Source organism: Leptinotarsa decemlineata, unplaced genomic scaffold, assembly GCF_025532065.1.
Source record: "Leptinotarsa decemlineata unplaced genomic scaffold, Ldec_3_MD MMD2_tig00000505_RagTag_RagTag, whole genome shotgun sequence".
NCBI lineage: Eukaryota > Metazoa > Arthropoda > Insecta > Coleoptera > Chrysomelidae > Leptinotarsa > Leptinotarsa decemlineata.
The window spans coordinates 8,008,185-8,030,521 of NW_027412549.1; the positions used below are offsets into that span (position 1 = coordinate 8,008,185).

A 22,337-nucleotide genomic window follows, 5' to 3' on the forward strand; every position below is an offset into this window, starting at 1 on the left:
ATATTTGAATTCAAATCTTAGTTGCCATGGAAATGATATTACAGTTTGACACTTTTGAAAGATTTCAGTGTACTATTGTCAACAATATTCACCTTACAGTTCTTCGAATCATTTTGTGTCATGGCTGCAAGATTGAGCGTAAGAGAGAAAATTGAAATTGTACGCCTTTCGGGAGATGACGTTAGAAGTGTTAGAGAGGTTTGTAGAGTATTTAATGAGAGACATCCAGATCGTCCTCGTATTAGCTGCGGTACGGTAAATAAAATATTCAATGAAACTGGTGCAGTATCAAAAATGATGTCAAAAAGTAATCCTGTACAAAGACGAAACAGGAAAGACAGAAATAATCAAATCATTTTAGATTATTTCGGAAATAATCCTGATGCCAGTATAAGGAATGCCACTTTAGATTTGAATATTCCACGAGAAACTATTCGGAGATGTCTCAAGGCGAAGAATATTAAACCTTTCAAGCCAAAATTTTTACACACACTTCAAGAAGGCGACGAAGCAAGACGCCTGAAATATTGTTTATGGGCCCAAGGGGAATATTTAAACAATAGAAATTTCCTAAAAAATATTTTATATACCGATGAAGCCACTTTCACTACAAATGGAGTAGTGTCATCACAAAATTGTCGCTATTGGGCAGCGGATAATCCTAACTGGGTAATAAACTTTGAAAGCCAGTATTCCCAAAAAATCAACGTCTGGTGTGGGATATTGAACGAACGAATTATTGGTCCTTTCTTTTTTGAGGAAAACATTAATGCGCAGAGGTTTCTAGAATTTTTAAACACAGAGTTTTGGGATGCTATTCACGAGCTGCCAATCAATGAACGATCAAATTCAATTGTCCAGTTAGATGGGTGTTCAGTTCATTATGCCAGAGCTGTGAGGCAATGGCTTAACGAACATTTTCCAAACCGATGGATAGGCCGTGGTACTCCGTTTATAGAGTGGCCACCCAGATCTCCAGACCTCACAGTTTTGGACTTTTTTCTCTGGGGACTTCTCACACAAAAAGGTTTACGACAACCGCTCAAGAGATAGAAATGAACTTTGTGCAAGAATTCGGCAGGTAATGTGCAGATATTAGCCCTCAAGAACTAAGGAACGTAATCAGAAACATTCGTAAGCGCTACGATACATGTATAGAAATACGTGGTGGATTAGTAGAGGCTACTAGAATATGAGTTAGAATTAATTGTTGCACTGAATCGAAACATTTCAATAATTAGTTATTAGTTACGTTTATTAAAATTTTTTGCTTCATTGTTAGTTAAATTGTGTGAATGTAATTCCGTTATTTTCATTAAAAATATTTACGCTATTTGTTTTTTTTTTCATCTGGCGGCACTTTATTGTTGAAATCATAAAAAAATATATATATTGTGACTGTTAGCTGTGTGACTTTTCGAATTTTTGAGATATCATAACTTTGTTAATAATGAATATTTTTTCATGAAATTTTGGTCACACCTATTTAGAGGCACTCTGAATCCAGTGGCGTAGTGATTTTTTCAATAAAAAAATCGCTAATAAAAAATCCCGAATTTCGACTAAGAAAAAATATAGTAGTATGCCCTGAAACTTTAATAAACATTTCAAATTTTTTCCCAAGGTAGACCTTTTAGTACTTAACATTTGAAAAAAAAATATTAAAATCGATTTACAACTTCAAATTTTAGGGGGGTGTTTCCATTAAAAATGGGTCACAGTGTATAATGAGGATTTTTTCTAAATTTACTATTATGAATCCTAAGTATACCTTTGCACTGGTTTATAATTGTTTATGTATAAGTACGGCCGCATAAGTCAATTCTAATGTGTTAATGAATGTTTCACAATTCGGTTACAGTCATATGTGGTGCTGATTCAATTTACCTGAAATTTATTCTTTTCATATCAACACTCAAGTATTCTGTTTCTGAGCAAAAAACACATAAGTAACAGTATAATTCACAGTTGGTAGATTTTCATTGCTTTCAAGGTATTATTATCTATTATGAAACAGATGACTCAAAATACTGATAACCTAAGAATATGAGGCTTGGCATATATTATTTTTCAATTAATGAAGCTACAATTTGACATATCGGTGAAGGAAACTCTTAGAAAATTCCGTAACAAGCTTTCGGGAAATTTTCGTCAACGACGAAAGTGGTGGTACATAAAATACAAATACTCCTAAAATGTAGCTTGGCTATTGTCACAATGCATGCTGTCTGTTCGAAATCTTGCTGCAAATAGGCACCTAATTCTGTCTTCACTATTGGTTGAATTTGAAAAATATTTTTATTCATTAAGCTATAATCAGAGCTGTCTCAGTACAGCACATCCTCAAATAGAAGGCATTTATTACTTGATAATATTCATAAGATTCTGCATTGTTGCAAATCTAGATTCGAGCACTAGATCTTCAACACGTGATCATGTTATTATAATGAAAACAATTTTGGAAAATCAACGTAAAATAACATTCCAAGTCATGTCCTGAATATTGTACGGCTTCGCCAATATTTAGACAAGATATTTCAGTAGCCTACTTCTTTCCAGGAAGGAAAGGACATCCTGTAAAATATTAATTGAAAACTTTTTCGCAAATTTGGAGGTCTTCATGACGAAAATATCCGAACTCTCACTCGTACTTCTGCTTGCAATATTGAAAGATGTAAAAATGCGAAAAATATCCAATTGTCCAGGAATGATCTGAAATCGACAAAATCATGAATTTTTATAATTTCATTGTGATATTTTCACTTAAATTTTTTTTTTTGCTTTTTCTTGGAGTCATCAATGGCAAAAATTTTGAAAATCAGGAATGAGAAAATAATATGTTTCATGTTCTTCTCAAAATGGACAAGTTTTACATACTACCTTTTGCACTAACAGTAGCGATATGAATCATTTATTGACTTTTTTTGTGCAGAAGATAATTTATATTTTCAGCCTGATATTATGAAAAACAAAAATAACATCATCCGTGATAAAAAAAATTCCACACTTATAACTAGATTAATTATTTAAAAATAACATTATCTCAATCAATCGAAATGTATTTTGATAAATCCCTTCTGAATAAATTCAGACAGCTGACACTGAGTATTTTTGTCTCTGGCAATATTCAATTTGATTCCCGAATTAACAGAGAAACTAATGAATATGTTTGGTAAACAATACTGATAATCATATAAATCTCTTTGCCATATGTTTGTACTGAATCATCTTGTATTACTTATTAGAGTGATGGAAATCTCTATTATCCAAGTTGATACGTGATGGAAGTTTATAAAGTTGCATTATATGATATTATTTGCATCATATATACAGGGTACTGCAGGGTGATCGTCAGTTAGCCGTATTTTGGGAAATGAGAAAATTTATATCCTGAAAATTTGTAAAAACAGGTTTTTCATTATGCTTTATCGAATTGAAATAATGGCGTTTTTCCAACACTTTCAGTTATATCGGAATGTATTACCAACTTCATCAATTCAAATGTAATACACTCTATACCAAAAATGAACCATACTTGGTTACCATCAATCTTTTTCTCTATGCATTTTAATTTAGTTATGGCTGACGACAATTAAATTTACTGGAAGTTTGAAATAATTATTTTTTTATAATAAGTAAGCTAGTCTTCCAATTATTCTGACCTACTCTTCCCGTAGTTCGTTCTAAGATTCCTGTAGCTCGAATATACTCTAAATTCCAGTGTTTTTTATAATACTTCAATTCAGAGCGTCAGTTTTAAAATGGTTCGTAACAAATTCTTCAAAGAAAAATGCATTACCCACTCTTCCAGAATAGTTTTTTTCCATATAAAACCGACCCCCTTCTAGTCCAAAAAAAATCAGGTCCATTCTTTCTTCCTTCTTGAACCTCTCTGACTATTAACAATTGTATGTCGTCCTGAGCGATGAGAATTCTTAGTTTTGCATTCACTACATATGATATTTTTATTATTTTTACTGTTTTTACCGTTGTTTTACTATTCTAATATTTTCAAGGAATTATATCGTTTCTTCATTTTGGTCACGAATTTTCAAGCTGCCCTTTTTTTGGAATCAAGTTTATCAGATGTCAAGGAGTTTGTCCACTTGAATTTCAGCGATTCGGAAGGTACAGTTGCAGACTTTCTGCTAGTGAAGCATCAATCATTTTAATGGTGGAAGCTTCATCAAAGTAATCAAAGAGTGAAAAAGTATCCTCAGGAGTATTTCTTAACACTATATGTTGATTATGATTCACGTGCTCTCCCCCATTTTCATTAATTTGGTTTTTGTACAAAATTGGATTACCTTGGAGAAAATGTTTGATTCCACACCTTTTTTCACTTTTGCAAAACTTTCTTTGATGAAATAAGCCACTTTGTTAGTTTTTCCGTATCCCAACGTTTATCAGTGTCCAGTTTTCTTGAAGGAACATAATTATCTACTTTATGGCTGATGTTTTTGCAAAATTTGCATTCAAAAACAACTTTTTCATTGTAGGACAAGCACACATTTTTTTTTTTGCTTTTCGTCATTTTCAGAACCAAGAGTATATGTTACTGCCTGTAACATATCCTCTAACTATCGATAAAATTTCAAAATTGAAAAAACTTCATTGTCTCTTTTATTCTGGCGATTTCTCTTTCTCTGTTTGGAATAGATTTTTCCACATTTGGTACATCAGGCTCTCAAACGTTACCAATATATTCTGAATTCTGTTCGCAAAGTCTAATATGTTTACCACTGTTTTTACGTTCAAGTCTGAAATTTTTCTCCGGTCTATCGTATCTTTCCTTCAGACTGTTGCTTATTTTTCATTTCGTCAGCAGCTGCAAAGTCTTTAAAATTGACACTTTCTAATTCTGTAATTTTTAGTCCCATTTTTATATTTCCACCTATGTTCCTTCAATTTCAGTAACTGTTTCCATTTGGTCAGCATCTGCAATGTCTTCAGAATCACACTTCAAAATTCTGCAATTTTCATTTCGATTCATTTTTAAACCAACCTTCTTTCAATTCCCCCTAGTGTTTTAACTTTTTCCAGCTCAGCTTCTAATTTTCTTCATCTTCATGATTTTTTATTCGAAAATGTTTACTGCTCATATTGTTTTTGATGAGCTTTTTTGAATAGTTTAATCCAAATGACTTTTTGTTTTCATGGCAGCTTCATTATCATTTCTTTTATTTTAACGGGCTCGACTTATCTAGAAAGAATGATTTTCATTGGGTTACCCTTTCTTAAAGGTGTTCTTTGGAAGGACCACTTATGTGACTATCTACATTAATTTTACACATTTTATATTAGCTTCACCTGTATGTATGTATGTATGTATGTATGTATGTATGTATGTATGTATGTATGTATGTATGTATGTATGTATGTATGTATGTATGTATGTATGTATGTATGTATGTATGTATGTATGTATGTATGTATGTATGTATGTATGTATGTATGTATGTATATGTATGTATGCATGTTTGTATGCATGTTTGATTGTAACTGTCAAGCTCGGGATCTGTATTGACAGAATTATCGACATTATTGCTTGATCTATTTGCGGGCAGATGGCGCTGTACGTAACCTCCTTGATAGGTTGTTCAAACGAAAATCAAAATAAAAAATGGATTTCAAGAATTATAAATGTTAGCAAAATTTTGCACTACAGATGAAATATTTACATATTCAAATATTTTAAAGTACAAGTGATTTAGTACAGAAAAAAGTTTTCAACGAAACGAAAGATACATTTTAAAATCTAATTCGATTATTTGAAAGCAAACCAGAATATGGATTTCAACAATGAGAACGTTATCGTAAAATATACACCTAAAAAATTCAGGTACCTACTTAAACATTTCATAAATATAGTTTCAATAACTAAAAAACACTCTTATATAGCATATGGAACTTAAAAGTAAAAAATAAATGTAGTTAAAAATAACTAACAAATACGCTTTCAAAAACATAAAACTAAAAAGTTAAAAATATTTTTTTCAAATAAGCTTAAGACAATAACGATCGAAAAATACTAGTATTATTGTGAAAAAAGCGTGGGCGTTTTGTGCCATATTTTTTGTATATCTAGCACTCACGCTTTTTTCACAAAAAAACTAGTATTTTTCGGTCATTATTATTTTAAGCTTATTTAAAAAAATATTATTTTTAACTTGAATAATTGTAGCTCTGCATAAGGTGTTAATATTGCGGCTGTGACTTATAATTGGAAGTAGGTACCTTGTGGCATAAAAACAAGAAAACTACATTTTCCACATTTTTTTTATTTCTATTTTATATCCCAGTAAAATGTATTCAATTAAAGAAGGACTCCTGAGGGTGAAAGAAATGGAAACTTCTCAACAGACTACAAACTCTTTCCGACAACTTATTTTTTTCCTTAGAAAAATTTCCGAAGAAATTCTTCCTCCAGGCAGTACTGGCACCTTTCGGCAAAAATCTGCAACATGTGAACACATATCTCTCAGTGGGTATGCTAGAGCAGCGAAGCAGTCGTTCGGTAATCTTCTGTCGAGAAAAATGGCTACCAGTACTAGTCAAGTTCCAGTGCCTTGGCCAAATACTAAAGATGACTACGAGCTGGGAAAAGTGATTGGTTAGTATTAAGGAAAATAATTTTCCACTTGAAAAATGCTATCTTTCGGTGTACGACAGTTCACTGGTCAAATTGTGATATTTCGAAAACAGAAGATATTTATCATAATTTTAAGGTTATATACTTTTTTAGTGTTTTCAATCCGGTGTGGATTTTCGCAATTATCGTATAATAGAATACAAGTCATCTATGATATACTATCATTTGATAATATTTGTTATGTATGGTGCAATACTATTTCAAATTGATTGGTTTCAGGACAAAAACAAACCAGAAAAACATAGATTTTTCATCAGCCCCACATTCATGAGTGAATTGTTTATGTATGTATCATTTGGTTGCATTTGATTTATTTGACCCTAATTTCATCAAGTCAATTGATTTTATTGATTTGTGATATTAGTAACTGTTTCTCTTCAGTTCATCAACTGTTTAGTCCTTTCATTGCAGTTTTTCACCAATGCCAAGTAATTGAGAAACCATTTTTCTGTAAGATAACTCTAATTAAGAGAACTACATTTAGTAACATTTGCGGTATTCGTTCAATACTTCAATTTCTTATATTAATTATTATACTTTTCAATGACTCACCTGAGTTTCTCAAGCAATTTGTTATTAATTATATGTGAGTTATTGAGAATATCAGGAATATTGAGTCCTCCAAAAAAATATATCATAAAGATTTATTCGCATTTGTTAAGACTGAAAGTTACAATATGAGCATGTATGTTCTCATTGAAAATTCAAGATCCAACTCCTTACAACTTATTAAATCTTCACGCTGTTGAATAAATCCACGTTGTTGGCGATAATACCACAATTCTATTGAATAATGGTGTTGCTTAAAAGTTCACCACTCTACATTTCAAAAACCTGAATAATATACATTATGTATAACATTGGAATTGTTTCCTCAGATTATAATATTGAGTTGTTTACCTTACTCACATGTGCAGGTAAACAAATATAGAATATTGCAAGGAAAGTGGAAATCAATCAAATCTATATGTATAGTCTATACAAAGTCAATCCGATCAGCTAAATAAAAAATTAATATACCGGGTGTGATTAATTTACTAGTACACTTCATAGTATAAAACAAAGTCTCTTCCCGCTGTCTGTTCCTATATATGTTTAGGTCTTTAAAACAACGCAACGGATTTTGATGCGGGCTTTTCAATAGATAGAGTGATTGAAAAGGAAGGTTTATATGTATATAACATGCATAATATAGTAGGAAAACACTGATCTTTTAGAGGTTTCTATTGTGATGTCTTAAATAAACACATTTTAGCGCCTCACATTGCAAATGTTGACTGAATCCTGCAAAATAGATAAAAAAATGTACTGCAGTATTGTACACCTTAAAAAGGTCTACAAAAAAGTTCGCCATGATATATGTATATCTCTTAGAGATTACCCACAATAACTATTTTTTATCCTCGAGAAATAATGGCTTATTTACGAAGCAATTTTAAGCATCACAGCATCAATCCTTATCCAATTAAATACCTTAAATACATTGTGCATTTAATATCGATTGATATGGCCCTTCAGAGAATGTAATTTAAATGAATATTTTCTAAGATATTACAGATTTAAAATGCAGGATATAGTGGATGTGGCATTAACGGCCTGGGGGTCAGTGGCGCGTGCATATAAATAGCGTGTCGAAGGCCGCGCTTCGCCCTACAGCACTTTATGTTTAGCAGCGTCTCCAAATCTATTCATCCAGGATGAATAAATGCTCCTAACACTGGTTACATCTCCACCACATGTTTTAATTTGATCACAATCGGTAGACTTGATCAATAAACATTTGCTCTTTTTACAATAAAGTAGGTATTCTTGGTGGATTGTTGTCCATTTGTGGGAATTTTTGGTAATTTAATTAAAAATGGATGAATCAAGAGACATACTGAAGTTCTTGTATTTTCTTTTCACAGGTGTTGGTGCAACAGCTGTGGTTCATGGGGCCTTATGCAAACCAAGAAATGAAAAATGTGCCATTAAGAGGATTAATCTAGAGAAATGGAACACATCTATGGATGAACTGTTGAAAGAAATTCAAGCCATGAGCAGTTGTAATCATGAAAATGTTGTGACCTACTATACTAGCTTTGTTGTAAGAGAAGAACTATGGCTTGTTTTAAAATTGCTTGAAGGTCAGTGATAAAATGTGTAACAATACTTAGAAAATCCAATGTTATGCTTGTAGATTTGTTTCTTCTTTCAAATTTGGTAAATTTGTGTTATCCTATATTCTGTTATATTATTTTTCAACTGACTTGAAAAATAATGATGTATATCTTTTCATATCATGGGAAAGCAAATGAGACAAAAAATTTCGGTTTTTATGAAACATACTTTTCAAGTCCCATATAATCATGATGCAAGATTATTTTCAAGGGAAAAAAAGTGAAACAAATTTTTTGGTAATCTGAAAAGATGAATAATTCAGAATTCCACTAATGAAAATTTATATAATTACCTATTTACTTTTGATAAGTTGAATATCTATTCAAATATCAAATGTTCTCTAAATTTCAGTATATTTAAATTATTAGGACATTCAAACATTTCTGTGTCACAAAGTATGTCGTAATTGAGTTGCAATTTCATTTAATGAATGAAATAATTTCCTATTTGGTAGAATGTAAACATCATCACATACCTGTGTAATCATTTCATCTGTATAAGGAAGCTATCAAGTAGTTAGCATTACACATGCCAATGACATATTGAATATAGGATATTTTCGTGTACTTGTTTGTCAACAAAGAAAATGATTTTAATTACAAATTAAACAAAGGATACCATTTTTGAAATAAAAATTCTTGTTTGTGATCATTAAACTGATTTTGTTGAAAATTCAGGTTTTAATATAATATAAAATAACTCATTACAATGTAACATCTAGAACCAACACTACTACACACTATCGTTTTTACTGACCAATACATTTTTTGTAAGACAGTTTGATATTTCCATCATGTGCAGACTCAATAGACATATTTGACTGAAAAAAAGTTCTTGATAAATAATTCCACCAATTTAATTACTTAGGCTACTAACAATAATCTCCGCTGATAAGTTTGATATCATGTGAAAGTAAAGTGTAAACAATTCATTTATGAACTGAAATAGACTGTTGCAGATCAGGACCTTTCTTTATCAAAACTGAAATGAGTACATAATATTTACCATGATTTTTACTTTGTATACCTTATGAATGATGCTGAAGAAAATTTAACAACCATCATATCATCTGAATTTGAACTAGCAAAGGTGATGTATACCTTAGTGAAAAATGGGAATACTACTGACCAGTCAACATTTCTACAGTTCAGAGAATCAGAAGCATATAACTGAATAATGGATTAAAGTTTTTTGAGCATAATCATTGAGAAGTATGGCTGGTTTCTATTGAGGACAAATTGTGACAGACATATACCCTTGAGAAATTTACAAAAAATGTGGGAATCTCCCAAATTAAACCTTTGACAAAAAGATGTGTACAAAAAGCCTATAAGAAGCAACTACTTTCAACATATGAACACTGAGTTACATGAAAATAATTTTTCCTATTTACTACATGGGCTGAAAAGTCTCGGGCCTAACACATAGTTAGCGCTAGTTGTATTGCATTCACCACTTTTTCAGTTAGTACTAACCTTCAAAAGAAAGCCCTTGAAATTTCATGAAATTCTACTCATAAGTTTGTGATTTATTGTGCTAAGAGTGACACTACTTTTTTATTTTCAAAACAATGGATCAAAAACAATTTCGTGTTTTAATTTTACACTGCTTCTTGATGGAAAAAAAATGCCGTTCAAGCAAAGCAATGGCTTGAAAAGTGTCATAAGGACTCCGCTCCATCAGAAATAACAATTAAAAGTTGGTTTGCTGACTTCAAATGTGGTCGTAGAGACACCGATGATGGAGAAAGCATTGGACATCCAAATGAGGCAGTAACACCAGAAAACAAAAAAATCCACAAAATCATTTTGAATGATCGAAAAGTGAAGTTGCATAAGTTAGCTTACATTGTAAAGATATAAAAAAAAACGTGTCGACTTTATATTGCATGCATATTAGACTATGAGAAAGCTCTGTTCAAAGTGGGTGCCTCGCGAGCTCACTGGTGAACAAAAACAAGAGCGTCTTGATGATTCTAAACAATGTTTGGCCATGTTTAAATACGAGGGTTGCCTTTTATGTTTTGGGATTTGGCAATCCTAGTGTTGCAATCTATCAACTGACAGCTCTAAAGTAAGATAGATAGATAGATAGAGAGAGATATACATTTATTATCTGAAAGATTGAACAATCTTGTAGATAAACAAATTAGGGCTTAAAATCTAAGATTTATACAACTAAAATAACTTCACATAGAGTGAGATTGTTAATTGAAAACAGTTTTTTTGTGAAATTATCATATGATAAATAAAAGTTAAAATATAGCAGTTAGTTGGGAATGTATATAATAATAAAAAAAAAAAACGATGAATGAGGCAATAAAAAACACACTCCTCAAAACTCTAGACGATCCTCAAAAAACTCTTCAAGCGAGTAATACCCTTTCCTTGCTAGGATAACCTTCAAGTCCCTCCTGAATTTCGCTTGATTCACACTATTAGTCAGGGTAGCTGGCAGCTTATTATATATTTTTATTCCCGTGAACGCAATAGAATCCTTAACTAGGGTGGATGTTGGAATGGGCAACTTGAGATGATGTGCTTGTCTAGTACAGTGATTTTTTTCATTTTGGAAGGAACTTTTATTTTTATGTACCAGATAAGACGTTTCTAGAATTAATAAGGAAAATACAGTTGAAATTTCGTTTTTTATGAAAAGGGGTCTGCAAGGTTCATTCCATTTCTTACCGCACATATTTCTGATTGCTCGTTTTTGCAATACAAACACCGAGTTCATAAGCTGTTTGCAGCATACACCCCAGAATGATATTCCATACCTCAAATGAGAGTCAATCATGGAATAATAAGCATTTTTAGCTGCGTGGTAACCTAGCTCATTTGAGATTATTCTTAACGCATAGCAACCAGAGGAGAGTTTTTTGTTTAGTGCTCTTACATTTTCCTCAAATCTTAGCTCTTGATCGATGTTTATGCCTAAGAATTTTGTGTAGTTTTTGTTGACAATAGCATCGTTTCCCAGCCTCAAATCCGGTAGAGAGCACTTAAAAGTCAGGATGTTTGTTTTTTTTCAAATTCAAAGACAGATAGATACTTTTATTTCAACAGAGTATTTTATAATCATTCACAGGAGTGGCAGAAAATTTTTGTCTGATAAATACGTCAAAAGGAAAATTGTAAAGATATCAAATATGTGTACATATAAAGCTAAAAATGAAGCATTCAAAATGAATTGCTTCAAGTTTCAAACACGATTACAAACATATTAAAATGTGCGTCATATTGCGCATGATTACTGAAAGTAAAGTTGAACATTTTTGAGCTTTTACGTACTCGGAACGTTTTGACATACGCGCGCTATTTGAGTTGTTTACAGTAACTTAAAAGATTCATCTCGGCCCAAAAATGGAATCAAATCGTGAACATTTTTGTGCGATTATTTTTTGTAACTTTCGATGTGGATTAACTCAGCAACAGTGCATGGATGAACTCAATTCAATTTTTGACCATGAAGCTCCATCAAGGACCAGTGTTTATTGATGGTATGGTGAATTCAATCGTGGTCATAGTTCACTCCAAGACGAATTTCGTGAAGGTCGTCCAAAATCAGTTGTTTGATGCTGTGCGCCAACTGATATTGCAAGATCGTCATGTGACCTATCGTGAGATTGAGACAACCTTAGACAATAGTGGGGCCAGCATACATTCAATATTGCATAAACATTTGACTGTCAAAAAAATTTGTTCGCATTGGATTCCACACAATTTGTCAATCCCTCAAAAAAAGGCTTGTGTCGATTGGTCGAAAAAAATGCTCAAAATACGATCGCGGTGCTTCGAAACACGTCTATGACATCGTGATAAATCGTGGATTTACGCATATGAGCCCGAAAGTAAACAGCAGTCGACTTTATGGGTGTTTTAAGATGAGCCAAATCCAACAAAAGTTGTTCGCGCAAATAGTCGCCTGATTTTTCGGAAAAACTGTACCACTAGAACAACGCAGAACAGTTAATCCTGAGTGGTACACAATCATTTGTTTGCCAGTTGTCTACCAATAAATCAGGAAAATCAACCGCCGAAGACGGATCACTCTTCACCACGACAATGCGAGCTCTCACACATCGGCTCAAACAACTGCATTTTTGAGCACCCAAAACATCGATTTGATGAGTCATCCGCCGTATAGTCCTGACTTGGCACTGAATGACTTCTTTTTATTCCCGCACGTAAAAAACAAACTGAGAGGCCAACGTTTTTTGACACCTGAAGAAGCGGTTGCTGCGTTCAGAATGCATGTTTTGGAGATACCTCAATCAGAGTGGCAAAAGTGATTCAACAATTGGTTCAAACGCATGCAAAAGTGTATAGATCTTCATGGGGAATATTTTTAAAAACAATAAAGTGATTTTCGATGATTAATATTTGTTTTTCTTCTCTAATCCCGAAATATAAAAGGCAAACCTCGTATAACAAACCTGAAATTTTGTGTCGATATGTGACATGGATCCATCACTTCACACCGGAATCAAATCGATCATCATCTGAGTGGAGAGCAACTGGTGAACCTCATCTGAAACGCTTGAAAGCACAACAATCGGCTGGAAAGATTATGACTTAAATATTTTTGGATGTGCGTGGTGTACTATTCATTGATTGTCTTGAGAAGAGAAATATCAAATAGCGTTTGAAAGCCAAAAATTCCAGGAAACGACCGCATATGGCAGAGACAAAATTTTGTTTCCTCAAGACAAAGCACCATGTCACAAGTTAATCAAAACAATGGCAAAACTACATGAATTGAACTTCAAATTGCTCCCACATCCACCATATTCGCCAGATTTGGCTCCCAGCGACTACTGACTGTTCACAGATCTCAAAAAAATGCTCATCGATAAGAAATTTCACTCGAATGAGGAGGTTATTGCTAAGACTGAGGCCTAGTTTGAGGCAAAAGATAAATCGTTCTACAAAAGTGGTATTGAAATATTAGAGCGGCGCTGCAATGATTATGTGGCTCTTGATGGAGATTAATTTTATGAATAAAGCCAATTTTAAACAAAAAAAAGGCGTTTTCTTTCTTAGGCCTTGGACTTTTCAGCCCATGTGTTAGTTTGTATTCCAAGCATTTGTTATGGAATTGAAACAGATATCATTCACAAGAATACTGCTACATAATGATATATGAAGAAAAAATGGTGATATAAAATTTCACTCACTTGGAAATCTATCATTCTTGTGGTGCACTTCTTGAGGTCCGAATTCCTGTTAATGATATCTGTTTCATTTACAAACCGGAAAAGGTGATTTTCATGTAATTCAATATTCATATGTTTGAAAGTAGTTGTTTTAATGGACATTTTCTTCTAGTTTGTATCTGAAAGGAACTGATGTGCATGATCTACAAATCTTTGTAAGAAGTTCATTATGAACTTGATTTAAAAAAAATGGAGAAGTAGAAGGTCTAAAGCTTCTTTTTCATTAACTTATCTCTTCTGAAAAATATTTCTTTTTCAAATTTTAATCATTCAGAAATATCTGTTAATGGTAGAATCCTTGCATGTTTATTATTGTATGGAAAATATAGAAAAACTTTCACGTAGTGATGGGAATAATGATTCCATCCGTGTTGTTGTTACGTTTGTTGCCTTTACTAAATAATAGTGCAACAAAATTATGCAATTTTGGAACCAAGTTATTGACCATCTGCGTACTGCGTAACAGTACTAATAGGTATTACATCTTTACTTTTCGTTAAGTGATCGAGCGAACGTGGTATTGTGAGTGATGTTACAGGCTAATCATTATCTGTTTTGTGTTTCTGTTATCAACAACTAGGGTACTTGAGAAAACTTTAATTTGAAAGTGTGATATATAGACAACTTAGCGCCTTTTATTTCTTTTTTCAAAAACTGGAACAGTCTCATCTGATCAAAGAAATTGTTTGAGTAGTAACAAAAATATTGATGGATTTTTTTTGCTACAACTATCCAATTTTAAATATTGTCATATCACGGATAAAGTATGAACATAGTACCTAAGTATATATTTTGCCATTTTCATAAATATGATAAAATACACAATGTTTCTTGATAAAGTCTGATATATTGCTATATTTTGTACATCAAAATAATTTTTGCCTACTTCACACCTAGTCACAACTGGTTTGTCACATACTCATGCAAAGTGATTTAGATCTGGAGTAGCAGCAGTAACTTATCACCTAATGGTTACAGAGCACGACACCCAGTTCCTTATTGAATACCGTTAAAAAATTGTGGTTTTGAAATACCAACCCATCACTACTTTCACAGACATTTGGCCTACTGTCTTTAGTCAGTACCTTAAATTTGAAGAAAGTTGTAGGTAGTCAGGAAAGTCTTCATCGCTTAAATTGATATTTCACTCAAACTCTGTTTCATTTACTTGCATTCACTTTTAGGTGGGAGTCTACTGGACATTATAAAACATAAAATGAGAACATCGAATTGCAAGCATGGTGTTTTTGATGAGGCTACAATTGCCACGGTGCTCAAAGAAGTTTTGAAAGGATTGGAGTATTTTCACAGTAATGGACAGATTCACAGGTGAGGAATATTTATTACAGGTCACCATTTATTTTTGGTTATTTTGTGTTACCAAGAGTTGGACTAGATCTATTAGATCACTGAATATAAACAACGTAGTAAACGGTACTAAAAATTAGGCAATTTATTGTTAAATCTATTCGTAATAATTACAATCCTTTACAATGTAGACTTTATTTTCACGTGTCATTTTATTTTTCGTATTCTTTTCAGCGAATCCTTCATTTGATACCCGTATCATGGTAGTGCATAAAAAATAACTGATTCGCCAATTTGGGCAGTGTGCATATTGGATGTAGAATGACTCCACTTAGCTAACCATGCATTGTCATTCAAACTAAACTTGTATACAAATTTTTGGCTCAAACGGTTGAAGATAATTGTTATAAAATTCATTTGCAAGATTTGATCCGAACTAACATACCTACATACATTCAATTGCAAGTTGATTGAATGCTTGTAAAAATAAATGCAGCTTTTTCTTTCTTCTGTTAACGATTACAAATGAATTTTCCGACACTATTAACATTGACACTGACATTCATGACCTTAGTGACCTTTACAATGAAAATTAGTTGACATTTCAGCAAGATTGGATATCTGCACGTCATTAGTATCAAAATGTTTTTTTTTCTGGTAGATGTGGCAGTTGAAGGGGACCAGTGGAGGAAACTACAAGGTTACCTGATTTAAATCTGTTAGATTTTTTGTGGTGTCACTTGAAACCTAAATCGAAAATTAATGTCAATGCATTATTGCTGAATGTAAAAACATTACAAAATACTTGAAACACCCAAAACCGCATTAAACAAAATCTCTTATTATTGTATGGAAGAATACCATTTTTCTCTTATTATTGCATGGAAGCAGGAGAATACCATTTTTGTCACTTGTTGAAGTAGAAAGTTACCTAGTGGGTAACCTGGACCTACCAACTCATCTATGAGTTGGTAGGTCCAGATTTATGACTATTTGACCCCTTGCGGCCTACTAGGGTTTATTTTGGCTCAAACCGAGCCAGGTTACTAACTCCACCAAGAATTAGGTTTGAAAGGGGAAATTTATTTTATCCCTTTCATAACAAAAATTTGGTTGGGAAGGGATATGATAACATTGCCTAATTATATCTAGATAAATATGAGTATATGGCTATATGAAGGTTGAATAAATCAGTTCATTATCATTATTAATATTCTAATTTGTATATACTGTACTTTGCATTTTGAGATGTATCTTTTGAAAAATATGTTTTATATTCCAGAGATGTTAAAGCTGGTAACATTCTTCTTGGTGAGGACGGAACCGTTCAGATAGCTGATTTTGGAGTTTCAGCTTGGTTGGCCACTGGCCGGGACATATCCCGGGAAAAAGTCAGGCACACATTCGTAGGGACACCATGTTGGATGGCACCTGAAGTCATGGAACAGGTGAAAATTCCTTTAAAATATTACTGTCCAAAAAGATGTCCCATTGGCTTGCATATTCTTAGCACAATAGTATCAAATCTATTACAGTTCTGGAGTATATCAGATCAACATAAATTTGCCTGTTCCTAGAAAACTATGAACAAATATATTGGAAATCAGATATACTGGCTGCCAAGTAACTAATATAACTCGCTTTTTTACCATAAGTTTCAATTGCAACAATGACTCTTTGAGTTCTCATAATTTATAAAATTTGGACTTTGATAATGTATTGCCTGACTCATTAACCAATAATTGCTGAATATGCAGAATAGAAAATCATGTTAGACAAATTTGCTTTCCTTGCTAACTAAAAGTAAATATAAAACCAAAAATAATGGTTGTCTACCGCCTTTGACATTTAAATCTGCTTCATATGAAACCAATGCTGGATATGGTAGACATTTCCAATGGCGAAAATGCAAAATCGGCAGTTATAACCACATTTTTTATTGAACACAAGACTGCTCACACACACTAGACCTGCAGCACTGTTTTTGATGCTTGTATCACCAATCAAGTCATCGAGAGACGAACTGTACTGTACTATATAGTATACTTTATATATAGTATATATGAACTATACTGTATGGTTCATCTTCTGATAATGACAGAATTAGGTTAGATTTATTCTATGTGAGAGATTCAAGACTTTCCTTTCTAATGTGAAATTTTATTTGGACCAAGAAGCTCTGTTAACCTCATTCAATGAACCATTCCATGCTAAATAACTTGTGTGTTTTAAAATTCATCAAGAATGTGGTTTGAAAGTGCCAGTAACACTGAAAGAAAATAGGAAATTAAAAAAATAATATTTGATGAAAAATGTATAATAAAATTAGTTCACTTATAGACACTTGACCGAAATGTGATAGGGATGTTTTTTATTATTCTTGGGAGCTCTCTGACTTGTCTTCCAGTTCTTCAGAAAACACTACAGCCTAAATGGCTTATGTTGAAACCATTGTTATGAAGTTTTTTATTTGTATAATAGAGCCAATGCTCCAAGTTCTTAGTTTTATTAGAAGACTTTTAAATATTACTGTCAAAATTATTATTTCTCAACTATCACATTTATATTTTATCAAGTAACATTAAAAATATAGGCCAGGACAAAAAATATTGAATCAGTATGGGCAATAAATACAAAATAATTTTGTTCACTGTTCTAGTTTGTACAGGTCCCTTGTCACATGTTGGATGTTTGTTTGCTCTTCTGGATATAGTGTGGTCTGTTTATAGATTGCTTGCCTCCTGTGACCCAGTGTGACCCTCACATTCACATAGAACATGAGCTGTTTCTGTCCCTTTGTTCCATTGTCTACAGTTAAAGTCTCCGTACCAAAGCCCTATTTTGTTTAGGTACCCTCTCAGTTGCCTCTATCTAGTGGGTAGCCCTATAATTGTTCTGAACAGATTCCTGTTTTGTTGAAGTAATTTTTTCATTTTTATCTCAGATGGTCCTTTCAAAAAGGCTTTCTTTCCCTTATGTGTTCCTGGGTATATTTTCCCAATATTATTTGTGTTTCTTCTAATCTTTTTCAATGGGCTTGTTTCATGATTTTCGGTTTATAGTTCACTTGATAGAAATTTTAAATTGAAAAATAGTGCACTTTGTTTCATCTCTCTAAGTACCGTAGTTTTCCCGTAATTAATTATTAAAAATCGAATGTGGTAGGGTGGTGACGTCACGCCTCTATTCCCGCTTCTTGTTCGATTGACCAATAGGAACAAAGAAATAATCAACATTGCCAAATCGTAAAATTTACGAAGCCTATAATTATCATTTTAATTATGGAAGTGTATATGAACCCGTTGACGTTTCAATTAATGGAAAATTCTCCACATGGAATAAAATGTACACAAAAAATCATGTTTGCAAATAAGTTCTATATCTAAAATCAGTACACAAAGTCGATAGATCACAAAATATTTACCTAAACTATGATTTTATGCATTATTTAATAATATACAGTTGTGAAAATCAAAAAATATAGCAAACTGGATTAAGAATCATTTCAAATATTCAATTTATTGTACAGTCATCAATCTGTGCAATTTATTATAAAAAAAAACGATTCCTACATACATACTTCTTTCAAATATAGCTACAAAATTCAAGCGTTATAGGCTCGTTTGAGAGGAAGGTTGAATGAGGTCAAGTATAGACAGAATTGATTGTACTCCAACTGATCCAACAAAAGCTTCTGAGGTAATAATACCATTAATGATATGATAAAATTTAATCAATTTTGTTTCATACTTTCAGTAACAAGATTAACTCCAGATAATACTTTCTGTGGAGAATACTTGAAGTTGAAACAAAAAAACTTTGTCATCAAATTCAATATTTTCGTCCCCCTTTCATTTATATTCACTTTTTAAATGATTTCTATTGTCTTGGAAGAGTGGAAGGATTGTATTTCTTTCTTTTCAATACTTTCACCCATTTTTTTTCTCATCATTTTATCCTTTGGGAACCTAAACTCATTATATGAAATAATTCACTTAAAAACCAATGCACTTTCTGTTTTCTTGTGCCTTTCCGCACAATTAAAATCAGCACAAGAATGCACCATATTTGTATTCAAATATATCTCTAAAACACTTTCAAAACATACACAAACTAAACTCGATGAAAAAACGAATTGTTCCTACGCGAGCTGTCACCTAAGAAAAAGTTGAAACTCAATGTTGCAAAAACAAGCAGAATGGATTCGATTTGACATACATTTTCAATGCCGAATAAACTGATAAATTGTGATTTCAAAAACTACACCTCACGATTTGGTCTCCACAAACTTTGTGGAGATCAAATCGTGAGGTGTAGTTTTTGAAATTACTATGGATCTTCATCAGGTAACGGCCGAATCAATCAGAAAAATTAATTGTGATATGGGTACTCCATTTTCCTGAGAAAATGAACGATCAATTAAAATTTTCTGTAATTATTCATTCATTTTTTTTTTTAATAAAGCCAGCATTCACGCTCGAATCCACGAATAATGCATAAAAATGGACAATAATATTTGCCTTGATAACTGATATAATACATGTTATATCTAAATAGAATTAAACAAGCTGTATTTTCAAATGGTTTTTGAATGCTCATGAACCCTAATAAAATAAATCAATTATGTATTCATGCCACCCACCAAAAAATAAGAAATTCAACGTTACTGGTATATTAGCCATATTGTCATCCAGTCAGCCAGTGCCTTCTGTAGTGAATGCGATAATGTGCTCTTTCTAATGTCAACGGTTTCCACAAACTTCGTATTTTTGTTAAAATAATTTCAAAATGAATGTTGAGCCTAGTTTTGTTAAAGCTGACTCCCGACAACTTACCAAGAATCGATTTTGAAATGATCGATGAATTTTACTTAAAAAATTTGCAATACTTTGGTACCGAAATGAAGAATGAAAAATTGAAACAGTAGGTGGTATATTTAGTAGGTCCCTTTTATTTATATGACATTCATTTCAGACTTTGTATTTTATCGGTAGGATGGAAAGTTTTGATTCAATTTTTATTTTAGCTCGGCCAACGTAGTAATGGTAAAATTCAATCCAAAAATAACCTGAAAAAATATTTTTCGGAATGTAAACTAATGACACGTAATATGCAGCAAAATATGTGCCCACCGAGACCTACCTTTTACAAAAACGTTCTGTAATTAAATAATTTTAACAGTTGTATTCACAACGAGTTAACAACAATAACAACAAAATGGCGTCTGTCAAATTGGATCATCAGATCTGTGATTGGATATTAAAAACCAATACACTTGGCAACTCCGCTTAGACACGATCAGTTTTATTGGTCAACAGACACGCGGCCAATTTAAATTATTTCTTTTTCTTGATAAGTATAATATACCCCTAACTCGATCAGTCTATAAGCAAAAGTATCATTTTCCATAGCATGAAACAAGCCCATTCCAAAGATTTGGGTACCCCTCACTAGATTTCCACAAGTAGATTTTTTTCTGGAGAAGATGAAACTGGTTCCATTTTATTTAACTCAAGATAGCTTTTATTGCAATATGTTCCTTTATTTGGAATTGTTTCATAGCCTGTTGGAATGAAGTTTTATTTGTTCGATTGATAACCTATTTATTTTGTGAAAATTCATATTGAATTAGCATAAAGAACTTTTGTCTAATTTCCACTATGATTTTTATTTGTTACGACCTGTTTCGGTTTATTAAACCATTCTGAAGTTTGAATTGTGGAGGACATTTTTGCATTACAAGAAATCTTTTTGGAGAAATCTATTTCAAATTGATTTTCGAAGTAGATGCATAATAAAACTGTTATATTTATAAAGGATAAAGAAAATAACTTTCGTCCAATTTCTACTAAGTTTATTTTTTGTTACAACTGGTTTAGGTTTGTTAATAACTTGAGAATGGTCTAACAAACCATAACCGGTCTTAACAAATAATAAATTTGGTAGAAATTAGACAAAAATTATTTTCTTTATCCTATATTCATTATGAATTTCTACCAATTAATAGGTCATCAATCGAAGATGTTTTATTTATCATTATGATATATTCACATATGTTCAAACCAACAAAAGTTTATATCCATGATAATAATTGAGCAATTTTCACAAATAAAATTTTTATTCTAGAAGCGTTTCGTTAACACCGTAGTTTCATTAGTAGTAATAGTACACACACTGGTCTTCAGTTCTTATATATACTATTTGTGGAAATTTGGGTAACTATTTCTGTTGTATAAAGGAATTTTAGACTGGTGTGTGCTATTACTACTGAATTTTTATCAAGTAATGGGTCAGTGTATTCATAATTTCAAAACTTATATACTATAAAATTCTTAATCAAATATAATCTCTTTAAATTTTATGTCTCATTAAAATGTTTTCTTATTTTTTGACGACGTCACAAGTCTGCATACGGTTAACACTTATATAAATGCCTCTTTTGGCCTAAACAATACACCATACTGTATTTGCAAATTATTTCTCCAACTAATCTCTACACAGAAATAACAAAATTACTCAACTTATTTAATCCAAGAATTCAAAACTGAAATGCAGTAAAAAAATCAGTAAAATAACAACAGCATAGCAGAACAAGTAGTAGTACATCGCCAAAAATAAATTACAGAATCGGATCCAGTACTGCCAAGCTGATTTAAAATACAACCTCAGAAATGTTCAGGTGCTGCATAGGCACTTCAAATTTTGAAGCACCTACAAGTTTTAGTGTTTTGAAAAGTGCATAATTTTCATTTTTTCCAGGATCATGGTTATGATTTTAAAGCAGATATTTGGTCCTTCGGTATAACTGCTATAGAAATGGCCACTGGAACTGCACCTTACCATAAGTACCCACCAATGAAAGTGCTAATGTTGACCTTGCAGAATGATCCACCTAATCTTGACACTGGTGCTGACGAAAAAGATCAATACAAAGTAAAGTGCATTTTTTCTTATATTTTTGCTTTGATGCTTCTTAGATTAAGGGGTTTTTTATTTACAGTA

At 32.2% G+C, this 22,337-nt stretch overlaps 1 protein-coding gene across 4 annotated transcripts in view; it reads left to right on the top strand.

Moving 5' to 3' along the window:
* Nucleotides 1-22,337, top strand: part of fray (oxidative stress responsive kinase frayed) — a 55,953-nt gene that overhangs the window by 24,582 nt on the left and 9,034 nt on the right. For all 4 annotated transcript variants that reach the window (XM_074173858.1, XM_074173860.1, XM_074173859.1 and 1 more), the window contains exons 3-7: nt 6,402-6,613; nt 8,560-8,778; nt 15,212-15,356; nt 16,618-16,783; nt 22,095-22,268. In XM_074173858.1, the coding sequence (XP_074029959.1) occupies nt 6,402-6,613; nt 8,560-8,778; nt 15,212-15,356; nt 16,618-16,783; nt 22,095-22,268 (916 nt within the window). The remainder of the gene's footprint in view (nt 1-6,401; nt 6,614-8,559; nt 8,779-15,211; nt 15,357-16,617; nt 16,784-22,094; nt 22,269-22,337) is intronic.